This window comes from Doryrhamphus excisus, chromosome 3 (genome assembly GCF_030265055.1).
Source record: "Doryrhamphus excisus isolate RoL2022-K1 chromosome 3, RoL_Dexc_1.0, whole genome shotgun sequence".
NCBI classification, from domain to species: Eukaryota; Metazoa; Chordata; class Actinopteri; order Syngnathiformes; family Syngnathidae; genus Doryrhamphus; species Doryrhamphus excisus.
Genome location: NC_080468.1, coordinates 11,972,739 through 11,986,801, shown reverse-complemented (window position 1 = coordinate 11,986,801; position 14,063 = coordinate 11,972,739). Strand labels below are relative to the sequence as shown.

Genomic DNA, 14,063 nt, shown 5'->3' with positions numbered 1-14,063 from the left:
TTTGGAGGCAAACAGACAGACTGGAGTCACATTTTTACAGCCACCGTAATGTTATATAAGAAAACACACATTTCGTGGTGAAAACACTGTGGAATACTGTGACTCTCTGTGCCACGGGCCATAAACGGACAGGTTAACTAGGCAGCAGAGTACTCTGGTGGAACACAACACAGATGTGCAAACTGCTGGTCGGAAACTATCAGGATTTATGGGAAGTATTTTGTAACAGTTACGGAGGAGTGGCTGTTGATTAGGAAGTTTTAAAAACAGGTCCAATTCAATAAGTTATTTTAATCCAATAATTCAAAATTCATTAAAAAAAAAAACATGGTTGCTCAAGGATACTGTAGTGACCTGGTAGGTATGTGTAGTGTTAAAGGGAGGACGGTTGAGTTTGCTGATGTTGTGGCGTTCTTGGCGTCAATAGTAGCTTGTTTTGTTTTAGCAATAAAGAGATTGTACCCTTCGGATCACCTGTAATGATAAAAGAATGAAAATGGAATGGAACTGGTTCATTATGAACAGGGGTTAACTTATTTATACTCTTTTACGACCGCTTTTGTGTGACTTTATGCAAGGCAGGAATACCCCAGCTCAAAAACCCCCCGAAAAATAAAATAAAAGGAATACCGCTTCGAAACTTCCCCGTACGCATCCGTCACTCATGACAACATGAAAACCATAGATCTGTCTATGGGTGAAAAACAAGTAATTGGGTAATTGAAAGAACCATTACAACCATTTGGAATATCCTAAAGAAGAAAGAAACCCCTAAGCAACAAACATCTGACAGGCAGACGATGACTGAAACATTGTAAGACCTGTTAAGAAAGAAGGTCAGGCTAGTACAGAGATGAGCCTCAAAAATTCTGAAAATAAGTTTTATGCAGAGATTAATTTTTTTTAATTATTATTTTTTATTTTATAATTTTATTTTTATTATTTATATTATTATTTTTTATTATTATTTCATTATTTCATTTTTAAATAACTCATTCATTCATTTTCGCGGGGGTGCTGGAGCCTATCCCAGCTGTCTTCGGGCGAGAGGCCGGGTACACCCTGGACTGGTGGCCAGCCAATCACAGGGCACATATAGACAAACAACCATTCACACTCACATTCATACCTATGGACAATTTGGAGTCGCCAATTACATGCAAACTCCACACAGAGATGGCCGAGGGTGGAATTGAACCCTGGTTTCCTAGCTGTGAGGTCTGCACGCTAACCACTCGACCGCCGTGCAGCCCAAAAATAAACAAACTAACATGTAAAAAGAATATCATAGCCATAGTGGAAATTATACATTGCTGACGCCATCATCATGGACACTTGCAGTGTCTGCAACCCCGGGCACAGAGGAACCCATGACTAGAAAAACAACTTTAAAAGGACATTAATTGGGTGTTTTTAAAGCATGCGATGGTTGTGAAAAGTATATGTTTTGGTTGGAAGAACAATTAAACCTTTCATGGGAGCCAGTCTAAGCACCTGTGTCGGGTAGCCTGCCTACATTGGTGCAGACAAGTCGGCCTCGGGATAACATGAAGACCCAGTCTTGGCCAACACATGGTGCCTGCACGTTCACAGATTCCTTAACGCTTACCCTGCAGCCCCAATGCCGAACCATACCGGTCATTAACTGCTATTACTGTAAATGGCACAGTAGTTTGATAGTAAAACTATCTCTTACGGAGGAAGTAAACAACATTGCAGCTGACATCCAGTAGACACATTAGGGGATGCTGTCCAGTCAAAATATCCTGCAAAGACATGAACCACTGCTGAGACACAACCAAAGAATTCCCTACGGAGGAGGGGAAAAAAAAACGGTATTGTGTATTTTTCCACTGATACAGTGTGATTTTCACATTGTTTTGTCCGAGCACGCTACAAAAGGCGAGGCACGTGGCTCTTTACAAACACCCCACCCTTCACTTCCGAGCACGTTCCTTCTCTCCTCCCACACTGTGACAGTTAACTGTATAAATATCCCACTCGGAGCATTGCTGGGATTCAGACTCTGACCTGCACCGATCAGAAAGTTGCGAGAATAATCTTGGACGAGAATCTTCATTTGAAAAAATTCAGTTGTATCCAGCAGAATGTGGCTCCAAGTGGCTCTTCTGTGTCTGTCCTTCCTTATCTCGGGTAGTCAACTCCAGGCTGAAGACCGAGCATCCTTCCGTCGCTCCAATGACGCCGCCGGACATTGCCAGTACACCTTCACAGTACCCAGCCCAGAGGAGTCCAGCTGCACTGGAGGCAACGGGACACCCGAGATAGACGGAGTTCTGTCCCGACTCACCCTGTTGGAAGCTCTGGTCAGCCGCCTGATAGCAGGAGCGGACACCAGGAGAGATATGGGAGCTGATGTTGAGGTGGGCTTCCAGGAAAATTTCTCCCATCTTACAGGGGAACGAAACCAACTGCGTCAAGACAAGGACCGCTTGAACAGACAGGTCCAGGACCTCCAGGCGAGGGTGAGAGAGCTCAGCCAGGAGGCAGATAACCTCAGGCAGAGCTGCATGAAGACAAACACCTCGGCGGATGCTCGCAGCGATATTAACCACAGACTCGCCAACGGTATGTGCATCATTAAGACGACCATGAAAAAACAAATTAATCACTCTTGTTTTGGTTTTGAATATCTTCTTGCTGATACGATGACGTCTTTAAAAGGGGTGACGGGTTAAGTTGCAGTCTTACGGTTTCGGGTTCCGTATAAGGGCATTGGAATTTACAAGACTTAAAAGTCTTATATTACGACTTTGTCACTCATGAATGTCTTGTTTACAGGCGGCTCATCATTTTCGGGATAGCCACAGCAGGGTGAAAGGGAACCCCGCTGGGCACATAAATAAAACATATTACGACTATGACAGATCACTTTCAGTACATACATTTGCAGCTAGGACCAAGGACCGAGGACCAAGGACCAATCTACAGTACCGGTTCAAAGTTTAAATACTTTCTTTCTTACTTTCTTTCACACACTCGCATTCACGTACACGAGCACACTTACGCACACATATATGAATGTATACACAGAAGTACACACCTCCATATGGACACTCACAGCACATGGGTGCTTCTTTACGCAATCTACCACCTTATCCCTGATGTCTATATGCCAGTGATTTTCAACAACTGTGCCGTGAGAAATCGTCAGGTGTGCCATGAGGAATTATTCAATATCACTTTTTTAATTAACATGTATTAATAATTTTCTGCAAATATTATGTCATTGTCGCGTGTCATTGGTGTAAAGACTGGCAGAGCTGATTGCCTCGTTCCTCTAATAGACTTTTTTTAATAGACTAAATTAGTATGCGGATCAAAAGGATCTGCTGTGGCGAGTCCGTAATCAGGAAAAAAAGCTGAAAGAAGCAAATAATGTTGGTTATTGGTGTGCCGCAAAATTTTTCCAACGTAAAAAACGTGTCGTGGCTCAAAAAAGGTTGAAAAACACTGCTATATGCTATTGGTATGCTATTATTACAGTAAAAATGATGTCAAGCAGTGAGATTTTAATTACTGTTGGCTGTAATTGTGTTCACTATCACGGTTCATGTCTTCATTGTTACTATTGCTACTGGTAAGTTGGACTGTTTCATTTCACTGATATCATCTCCATTGTGACCGTTAGCCATCATTGACATTTAACTGTTCTGTTTGTCACTGTTGTTGTTTTGGGAATTCTTGTTGCTGCTGTTTTTGTCTCTCTCTCTACTGCCCCAACCCCAGTTTCTCTTCTTCTTTTCTGTGTTTCTTTTTGCTCCGGTCCGCTCGCTCCAAATACGCATAACAAAAACATCAAATAACGGCAAATAAAATTTTATGGTACAGGGAAATTGTAGCCAACACCTTTCCTGACATAGAGCAAATCTGTTTAGCATGTAAGGGCATTTACATCAACAATAATATCTGCCCCAATGGCTGGACGGGACAAAAAAAAACTTTCTTGAGCTATAAATGAAAAGGTGTACCCAGACATTTGATTGATACTGTATATGAATACAATCCATAGGGTTCTTTATTGGACTCCCGGGTTCCTTAACCATGGCCACAAATGTTGACAGTACAAAGGCAGCGCCTTAGTCAGAATTATGGGGTACGTTTCAGAATGGTTTTCCACCAGTCTACGCTAATGTATCCCCATAGGACTAGTTATAAGACTCTGATGTAACTTTCACGGCTAAAAGTATAGGCAACAGAGTATTGCACCACTCAAAAGTACTATTCTTTGAGAATGTACTCTTCATTGTTTTTTTGCCAGATGGTGGATATGATTTCGGTAATGGTGCCTACCAGGAAATGAAGGCTGAGGTCACAGAGGTTCCAGCATCCCACCTCGTCCCTGATGGAAATTTCACTGGTAAGTTGATTGCTTTTGATGCTTAAAACGCAAAACACAAATTGTGTCTTTCATCAGGTTGTGGTGAAGTGTTGTCAGTGGGAGATCCGGTGTCACATCAGAAGGCTGACGGTATCACAGGAAAGTACGGAGTGTGGTTGCAAGATCCTGAACCCCAAGGCACTCAGTACACCAATAAAACCGTGTGGCGTATCGACACTGTGGGCAAAGATGTCCGTCAGCTGTTTGCGTATGAAGACATGGACCAGTTCTCCCGTGGATTCCCGATGAAGGTTTTTGTCCTCCCCGAACCGGTCGAGAGCACAGGTGCGACAATGTACCGCGGTTCCCTCTACTACCAGCGCAAACGCAGCCGTACTCTTATCCGCTATGACCTTGCCTCAGAGAGCCTGGCATCACGTCGAGACCTGCCTCACGCAGGCTTCCACGGCCAGTACCCCTACTCATGGGGGGGTTATACTGACATTGACCTAGCGGCGGACGAGCAAGGTCTCTGGGCCATCTACAGCACGAGCAAGGCAAAAGGTGCCATTGTGATTTCCCAGCTCAACCCTGAAAGTCTTGAAGTGAAGAAGAGCTGGGAGACCAACATCAGGAAGAACACGGCGGCCAATGCGTTCATGGTTTGTGGTCGTCTGTACACAGTGGCTAGCTACACAGCCGCCAACACCACCGTCAACTACGTCTATGACACTGCCACCAGGGAGAGCCGGTCCCTCTCTGTGCCCTTCAAGAACAAGTACCGTTACAACAGCATGGTGGACTACAACCACGACCAGAAAAAGCTGTTTGCCTGGGACAACTTCCACATGGTCACCTATGACGTTCGACTGGCCCAGGCTAGCAACTGAATAGGACAAAAAAAAAAACTCAGAGTGGGAGGGGTCTGATCAAAGTCAATGTGATTGAAAAAAAAAAACATAATCAGCAGTTAGGATGCATGTCACACGTCCCTTTGCTGCCTGTCATTCGCTCTTTCTCTCTGTTGCCATGACAAAGCCCCACCCCCATTGTATTTGTGCATAACAAGAATCTATTTTTTCTATTACCATTGTAAATAGGATGTGCTTGGATTTGTAAAGCAAACATCATTTCAGTCATAAATGTTGTGTACTGCACTGTTCTTAATAAAATGCAGATAATGTCTCACCTTTTTGAATCATTACTTGATCTACATTTAAAATAAATGCAGTCATGCATTTTGCAAATGTCAAACGGAGATGTCAATCTCAATTGAATGACAATAACAGATTACTGCACACACACACACCGCAAAAGGCATTCTAGACTTACCTGTATTGATACGAAATATTTGCTGTAAACAATACAGTATTGTTCTGTACACACTCACTAAATGCCCATTTAACAAAATTATACAGTTACAGTTACTGTATACTGTACGACCATCACTTAAACCACATAAACCAGTCAGTTGAAAGTTTCCCATCAACCTTCACCATCACAGTTGAGTGATGGAGTCATTCACTAATGACAGGGTTTAATCTGTAACCTTGATAAAACCTACCGTATAGGAGGACAAGCTGTGGAGATAAAGTGATGAAGTGACTCACTAGTGTATATTATATGTACTGTATATAGTACTGTAGTATGTAGGGCTGTAACTAATATTCACTCCATTATTTTATAATTGGATTAAAAAACAGTGTTTATTCCGGAATAGAAGATTTTAACTGATAAAGCAAATAAGTGCATAATTAATGCTACTTGAATATTTATTCATTCATTCATTTTCTACCGCTTATCATCATGAGTGTCAAGGGGGTGCTGGAGCCTATCCCAGCTGTCTTCTACACCCTGGACTGGTCGCCAGCCAATTACAGGGCACATATAGACAAACAACCATTCACACTCACATTCATACCTATGGACAATTCGCAAATTAACCTAGCATGTTTTTGGAATGTGGGAGGAAACCGGAGTACCCGGAGAAAACCCACGCATGCACGGGGAGAACATGCAAACTCCACACAGAGATGGCCGAGAGTACAATTGAACTCAGGTCTCCTAGCTATGAAGCCCGCGCCCTAACCACTTAAACGCCGTGCAGCCTTTTCATTAACATAATAAGGTTTATGTTTTTTAAGTGTGCAGGTGTCGGGGGTACATGGCTTCAGGTCAAATGTCTGAAGGGGTACGTGACAGTAAAAAGTTTGGGAACCACTGCTTTACACCATATGCATCATATAAAATGAATCTGACCGTTTTGATCAAAACTGAGCATTAATGTAGAATTTTTGGTACCAAAACTGAATATAAACATCAGTATGGATATTTGTCTTCATTACATTCAGTTTAAATGTACTGTGTGTAAATGTGGACCAGTTGACAGGTAACAACACGTTACCCAATTCTGGTTCCATGGCGCCCTCTGTAGACAAGCACAGCACACATAGAAATACATTTACATACTGTACAGTACAGTACAGTAATCATTTTGCCCTTTCCATATCATGGCTTCATTATGTTTTTTGATTGACAAACAAAAGAAAATATACAAGCAGTTGATGTTTGCTAAATACAAGGATGAAGAGTCTTGAACCAGTCATGATGTGCTATACATATCACTATATTGACACTTACTATGGTACCCATTATGTCACTGTACAAATCATATCATATCACCTTGTACTTCGGTATGTGACAAAATTAAAATTAAAAATTTTAAAATAAAAAACCTTAAACTATACTAGGAAAGCAGGAAGTGAACAAATGTAACAGTTACTGATTGTAAAAGTACCAGATGGAGGGGTAGGATTTAATGAGCTTTGCTTCTTCCTACTCCTTTTGGACATGTGGAACTGCGAACTGATTATGTGATGCATTCAATTGTAATCTGATGCATGTTATCATTACCATTACCATTAAAAAACGGTGCATATTTATATAGCGAATTATACTATATACTTAAATTACGATGATATACTAAAATATGAGTATAAACTAAAATATTAGTATATTTTATGGGCATATATTTGACTAAATTAAGCATAAAATTGGCAAAATGTATTAAAATCGTATTGTACGGAAAAGAACCCATAAATTGCCCCCATTACCTTGTGAGCACATGGGTTGGGGATCAAAGCTAGTGGTCTTCAGGGTGGATGAAGCACTGTAAGATGAGATGGGATGTATTTAATGGCAGTCAGACAGGAGACAGCAACAGCTGATGGAAACTTGCATGAGTTGACCGCCTTTGAAAGCCTCCAGCCTATCATACACAATACCAGTGTGCTATATGTGACGGATGTGAAGAGCAATTTTAAAATAAACTACGTAAAATAAACGTACAGAGATAATACTAGTTCGTTTAACAACTTACCTTTGTCTGGAAGTACAGTTGGGATACATCTTTTTTGAGCTTGGATATGTAGTTTAATCGTCCATCTTGGTAGTCAAATTCATTTATTCAGCACAGAATAAAAATATATTTTACGAGTTGTTGCTAAATCTAGCTCTAACAATGTTTAACAACTTACCTTTGTCTAGAAGTACAGTTTGGATACATCTTTTTTAAGCTTGGATATGTAGTTTAATCGTCCATCTTGGTAGTCAAATTCATTCATTCAGCACAGAATAAAAATATATTTTACGAGTTGTTGCTAAATCTAGCTCTAGCTAGTGCTGTTATTTATGTAGTTCAATAAAGTTTTTTTAAAACAAGAAGGAAGCTCACGCACGCCCTCACCTCTTCACGGCGAGGGGGAGAACTGCAGCACCCCATTGTATTGCTGTTTTGTTGTCCGATTAGTACGGATTAGTAAGAATAACGGCGTCGCGTTGAATAATATGTTTTTTTTTTAAGTGCATTTACTAAAAAAAAGTCTCAATATCTATTAATTAAGCCACTGAGTTTCTTTTCTGCTTTGTCTTTTGTTGCTACATGAGCTACACTTGATATCCATTACAAGAGTATTGGAAATATTCATTAAAAAATAATAATTAATTAAAAATATTTTATAATTATGACTTTATTTTTTATTGGTGGCATATAATTCAATTTTAATCAATTTAATATTTTTGTTGTTGGGAGCATTAAAAAAATGTGTATGACTTTATGAACATTAGAGACCTCCAAACACGAGATAAGACCCCAACAGTCACCTTGTGCCACTCTTAAGCTTGCAGGGACTTGAGATGGCTGCTAGCTAGCAAGCTCGAGAGCCAACCAGTATTTCTTTTAAACTTAAGAGGAAAACAATGAAAAGAGAAACGTTGCAGTTTTACAACAATAAACTTGTAATATTATGAGGAAAAACAGTATCATTTTTAATAGCACAGAGGTGTAACTTTAAATAAAATACACTGATGAATACCAATGATGCTTAGTAGTGTAGATGAACCCAGGGTATTTGCTCCAAAATAAAGAATACTAACTACTACACCACGGCAGCGCAAATTATGAGGCTATCATAAAAATATTACAGGAATACAAAGACCGAAATTCATACTAATAATTTATAGTGGTAGACTATACACTTGTATCACATTGCGCAACTCTCGAAACGGATAACCAGTTATCCTCAGATTTATTTCTTCTAAACTTAAGAAACCAAAACTGACCACTTCCACACTAAATGGGAGGGTTTTTTCACTCTGTTTTGTCAGACATACCGCGACTGACTTCATGCAATGTTAAGGTAATGTAATATAAGGTAGTGTGTCAATATTTTCTGTCATTACTGCCACCTAGTACGCAGAATACTACATATCATTTCTATTTCAATATGTTTTGGCTAATAATAGACCATAGTATACTATGAAACAGTGATCATATATAACAATTTTTTTGAAAAAAGCAGAATCTAGTGAAGGAGTGATAATGGAACCGCAATATTGCGAGAGGACTGGTTTATTTAAATGACTTGACTATTAAAAACACCTCAGTATAATGCCCTGTAGCGCATTTGTACACCATTGTTAAAATATAATTAGCATATATTCCCTTTTTATTAAACTCCCACTCATTTCCTCCGGCCCTAATGTTTCCAACTGGCCATCCAGAGTCTGCCATAAACCTTGTTCAGTCTTTCCTGCAGACTCATGAGCAGCAGGTCCTGCAGGCAGTCCCATGTCACCCATAACCTTTCCACAAGGTTATACTGGCAGTAACCCATTACCAAACCAAAGCCCACATCTGTCACATAGTGGCGGGCCAGCAGCACCCGGGACATGCTGACCAGGCCGGCCCAGCACAGCACCAGCACTCGCATGGAGCTGGTGTCCACCAGCTGGGCTAATAGGAAGCGGGCGCACATGGCGGCTCGTGTGGCATGGCCTGAGGGGAAGGAGTAGCGCTCGATGAAAAATGTGGAGAGGATGTCTGTGCGGTTTTGGGCGGGCCTTCGACGTCGGACCAGAGTCTTGACAAGCCTGACCAGCAGTAGATCCAAGAGCAAAGCTGGGAGGGGAGAAAAGTCAACATTGAACATTGAAAATTTTATTTTTTTTAACATTAGATTCAACCATTCAACAACCATTCAACCACATAGGAAAGTGAAATATGTAAAAATGGCTCCCGGGCCACACTTCATGTGTCATTTCCAGCTAAAAGATACTCATTGCCAAATAAAAATGGTTTAATTATTTAATTCATAATAATAATAATTCAGAATTTTAATTCATAATTTGACCAGGATATTTGCATTTATTTATTTATTTATCTATTTATTATTTATTTATTATTTATTTATTTATTATTTATTTATTATTTATTTATTATTTATTTTTTATGGCTTTTATTTTTATTTTACAAGGTGTCACTGTGTTGTATTATTTCATATTTATTGCGTATTAGGATCATAATGCACATGTCTGCCTTTCACCCAATGTCAACTGGAATCGATTCCAGCTCACAGGTGACCTTTAAAACTTCCTAAAATGTCTTAAATACAATTTTGAAAGGTCTTAAAAATGCATGAAAGTTACCGTAAATTCCAGTTTTAAAGTTTTCCTATAAGGTTTTGCATCTGAGAAGTACATTGATTGAGGCGCTGCAATGACGTCAGCTTCCCGGTGGCATTTTGTATACTTTCTATGCTCCTCCTATGGAATGGTTTTCTCAAACAAAATGCATTATGGGAATTTTCTTTATCTGGGTGTTTTCATATCAAACTTGCATTGATACAGGTTTCTATATTTCTGAGGTACTGCATATGTTTGAGTATTAGGTTGCTGTGTGATGAGTTTAGTGTTGTTTAGTGTTAGCTCATGACCTTGTGCAATTTCTAATGGGTTGACAAGCTTGTTGTGAGTTTCTTCATAACTCACGATTGGCTCCTGTCAAATAAAAATCTGCCTTGTCCTCCCGAAAGCCGTGATATTTGTTAAACAACGGTAAACCAGCATCTCGTACCCGGAATAGCTCTGGCATGTCATCACAGCACAATAGGCCTGCGGTAGACCAGCATGGGGCTATTGTCTGTCATCCAAAATAATCTGCACATGCAAATAAAGCATCACTTATGTCGTGTGCATGTCACTCGGTGGCTCTGCTGGTGCCAGCTGAAAAAAGACTAACTTTCCATGACTGTGCTGGTTTCTTTTTCTCTCTCTCTCTCTCTCTCTCTCTCTCTCTCACACACACACACGGACTCACAAAGCCAGCAGCAACAACAAAGTACAGTAATTAAGTATAGGGTACTGTTTTGGTATATGTATAATGTTTTTTTAATGTTTGCTGATCTGTTTGTGTTCAAAATAACTTGAAAAGTTCTTAATGGATTTGAATGGAATTTTCAGTAATTATCGGAAATGGGATAAGGAAGAAATTTTGAGGGTGATCCGGATCACCGTCTGGGAATGTTTTAAGGATTCTTTAACATTGCGAGATAAGACAATTTTCAGCATTTGTGCATATAATGCCACAAGAAAAATGGTCATAGCACTTGTTTGGGATATTTAGCATGCTACGGGTTAGCATGTTATTATTGCTAACATGCTAATGTTAGCATAATAGCATTTTATGCTATTTTCAGGGGTAGATACATACAGTATATAAACACTACTATCATGATGTGTTAGCAAGCAAACATTAGCACGCATGTGAATAGCATAGTAGCCTTTTTCAACACTTATTATTATTATGTTAGGTGTTAGCATGCTAACATTAGAATGTTAGCATTGCTCCCATGGTAACATTGTTATCCATTTTAACAATGTCTTTGGTCTATATCGCATTCACGAATGACAACAAAACTCTTTAAAAGTACTTTTTAGAAACTTTTGGTGAAATGTGAGCTTGTAAAAATATAAGAATATAAAAAGAACCAACATATTCAAGCCAAGAGTCATTTTGTTTGTGAATATTTTAGATTTTGATTAAAGCCAAGGGTGTCAAAAGTGCGGCCCAGGGTGACATTTGTGGACTACAGCGGGCGACTGTTGGAAAACAATCTTTTAAATGATTAAAAAAAGGATTCATTTTGTCTTATATTGTTTCAAAAGTGGAAAAAAAAGAGGAGACGTCTTAGATTGGGGTCAATAGGGTAATTATACCTGGTAAGCGATTGAGCATTGACACTGACTTATGCATTACGCACCACCATTGTTGTGTGCAACAATTATCTTGCCACATGATATACATAAAAGATAACATAATCCTCTCAGTTTTAAATATGTTCTTACCCAGCACCAAATTCAGCATGATCTCCTGCTCGGCTACGGTGTGTCCACGGAGTAACGTGTACAGAGTACCGACAAGCCAAGGGACGACATGCCCGGAGAACTCCACCAGCCTCACCAGAGGTCGTATGCTCCCCCACGGAGAACCCTCACAGGCACACACGCCGAGCCGCTTGCTCAGCCACAGGTCGATGGCCAACAGGAAGCGCAGTGTGATAGTAAACAAGCTTACAGAAAGCTCCTCGCTTTGAGCTCCAGGAGCCAAGTAAGAGCAGTTGGAGGCCCGGCGGCGACATTCCGATGACGATGATGACCGAGTTCCACATTGACTTCCACGGCAACTGTTCCGTCTGGACACCGTGGAGGACATGTTTAGTCTGGTGCTCCCAGATATCTAGCCTCCCTTCTGTGTTGACCCACCCAGCTGTGGGGCATGTGTTCACACTGGCAGTCTGCAGAGAGCATGATGCAGCAATGAAAGAAATGTTGACACTTTATATTGGAAGACTGGTCACCTGACACCTTACATGCACAAATAATGTAAGACATTGTGTACGACAAAATAAACAATGAATTCTTTATTACCTCCACCAAGCGAAACGTAACGAGTGAAAATAACTTCAAAAGTTCTGAATGGATTCAGATGAAATTTTCAGGAATTGTTGGAAATGAGATATGGAACAATGTTTGGAGGTGATCCAAAATCCAAAATGCCTTTGATCTACAGAGTTTAAGCTCTACTTCCACATTTCTCAGACCGTTCCAAAGTAAAAATTCTCAACTCATTCAGGACATTTAGCTTTCCCGGTACATTGCACTGTGATTCCAGTTGTTAGCATGCTCACATTACTATCATTTATAGGTATTTTCATGGGGAGGCACATATATAAAGACTTACCACTATTATGCTATGTGTTAGCATGCTAATGTTAGCATTGATACTATGCTAACATTAGCATAGTAGCATTTTTTGACATTTTCATAGGTAGATATATAAAGACTTATCATGCTAGGTGTTAGTATGCAAATGTTAGCATGTTAGTATTGCTAGCCTGTTAACATTAGCTTAGTAGCATCTTTAGCTATTTTATAGCCAAACACTTCTATTATGCTCTGAGTTAGCATGCTAATGTTAGCATTGCTTGCATGCTAACAGCAGCAATTTAATTACGTAGATAAAATAAATATAGGATTTTGGGATTATTTATGATGTAAATCACCATGTGAGCAGAACTATGTCGCTTGGAGGACGTCTGCATTCTCCGAGTGCTTTTTCAGTTAACCATGTTTTCATTTCTAAAAGGCTGACATTTTTAAAAGGCCGTGGAACTAAACTTTTTTGTGTGTCTTCTTTTATCATTTTGAAGCTCTGCTTAGAACCTCCTCCTCCTAGATCTAACAGCGGCATGCTCTTAAAATTTTGATCAGGAGGATATATGGGTTAATAAATGATTAAAACATTGAAAGCATACGAGTGGGATGTCTCTGCGCTAACAAGGACATTCTGGCTTACCACTGTCAAGAGTCCGCTAGCTGCCCCCTGTCTTTTCCCATCACAGAAGAAAACATGGCCCCCCGGGCAAGATGGGACATGATGAGCCGGACAACGACATCACACATCACATAGTGGGGCTGGGTCACTCTCTTTACATAACAGACATGTCTCAGTTTGATTCGTCTGTCAGTTTTGTGAGTTTTCTTGTCATAATTTTTATGTTGCTACTCCCTTGTGTCAAAATAATATATAAAATACAGGATGGCCAAGGTAGCTGAGGTTCAAATATATGGAAACAGAACTGGAAGCAGAACTGGAGGTAGCAGAGATGGGGATGCTGAGGTTCTCATTGGGAGTGACCAGGATGGATAGGATCAGGAACGGGTACATCAGAGGGACATTTCATGTTAGAGGCCTTGGAGATAAAGGAAACATGTAATGTCCCTCTGATACTCGTTCCTGATCCTATCCATCCTGGTTGCTCCCAATGAGAACCTCAGCATCCTCAGACTGAGATGGTTGGGACATGGAGAGGCCATGACATGG

General features: G+C 40.2%; 3 protein-coding genes across 4 annotated transcripts in view; 1 reads left to right on the top strand and 2 right to left on the bottom strand.

The window, feature by feature from the left end:
• dnm3b (dynamin 3b) overlaps positions 1-7,497 on the bottom strand; it is a 47,089-nt gene extending 39,592 nt beyond the window's left edge. The window contains exon 1 of the mRNA XM_058066758.1: positions 7,456-7,497. The gene's annotated coding sequence lies outside the window, so the exon portion shown is untranslated. The remainder of the gene's footprint in view (positions 1-7,455) is intronic.
• LOC131125325 (myocilin-like) lies at positions 1,806-5,519 on the top strand. Its single transcript, XM_058066759.1, has 3 exons — positions 1,806-2,589; positions 4,283-4,381; positions 4,439-5,519. Exons 1-3 carry the CDS (start codon positions 2,109-2,111, stop codon positions 5,230-5,232), a joined length of 1,374 nt encoding a protein of 457 aa, XP_057922742.1. The 5' UTR covers positions 1,806-2,108; the 3' UTR covers positions 5,233-5,519.
• Positions 7,498-8,892: 1,395 nt separating the features above from the next.
• LOC131125761 (polyisoprenoid diphosphate/phosphate phosphohydrolase PLPP6-like) lies at positions 8,893-13,813 on the bottom strand. Of its 2 annotated transcripts, XM_058067605.1 has the most exons (3): positions 13,536-13,813; positions 12,026-12,474; positions 8,893-9,800 (listed from the first exon to the last, which is right to left on the bottom strand). In XM_058067605.1, exons 2-3 carry the CDS (start codon positions 12,390-12,392, stop codon positions 9,379-9,381), a joined length of 789 nt encoding a protein of 262 aa, XP_057923588.1. In that variant the 5' UTR covers positions 12,393-12,474; positions 13,536-13,813; the 3' UTR covers positions 8,893-9,378. The 2 variants fall into 2 exon arrangements, with proteins under 2 accessions (XP_057923588.1, XP_057923587.1); XM_058067604.1 differs by lacking the exon at positions 13,536-13,813 and having other exon boundaries at positions 12,026-13,158.
• Positions 13,814-14,063: the final 250 nt, after the last annotated feature.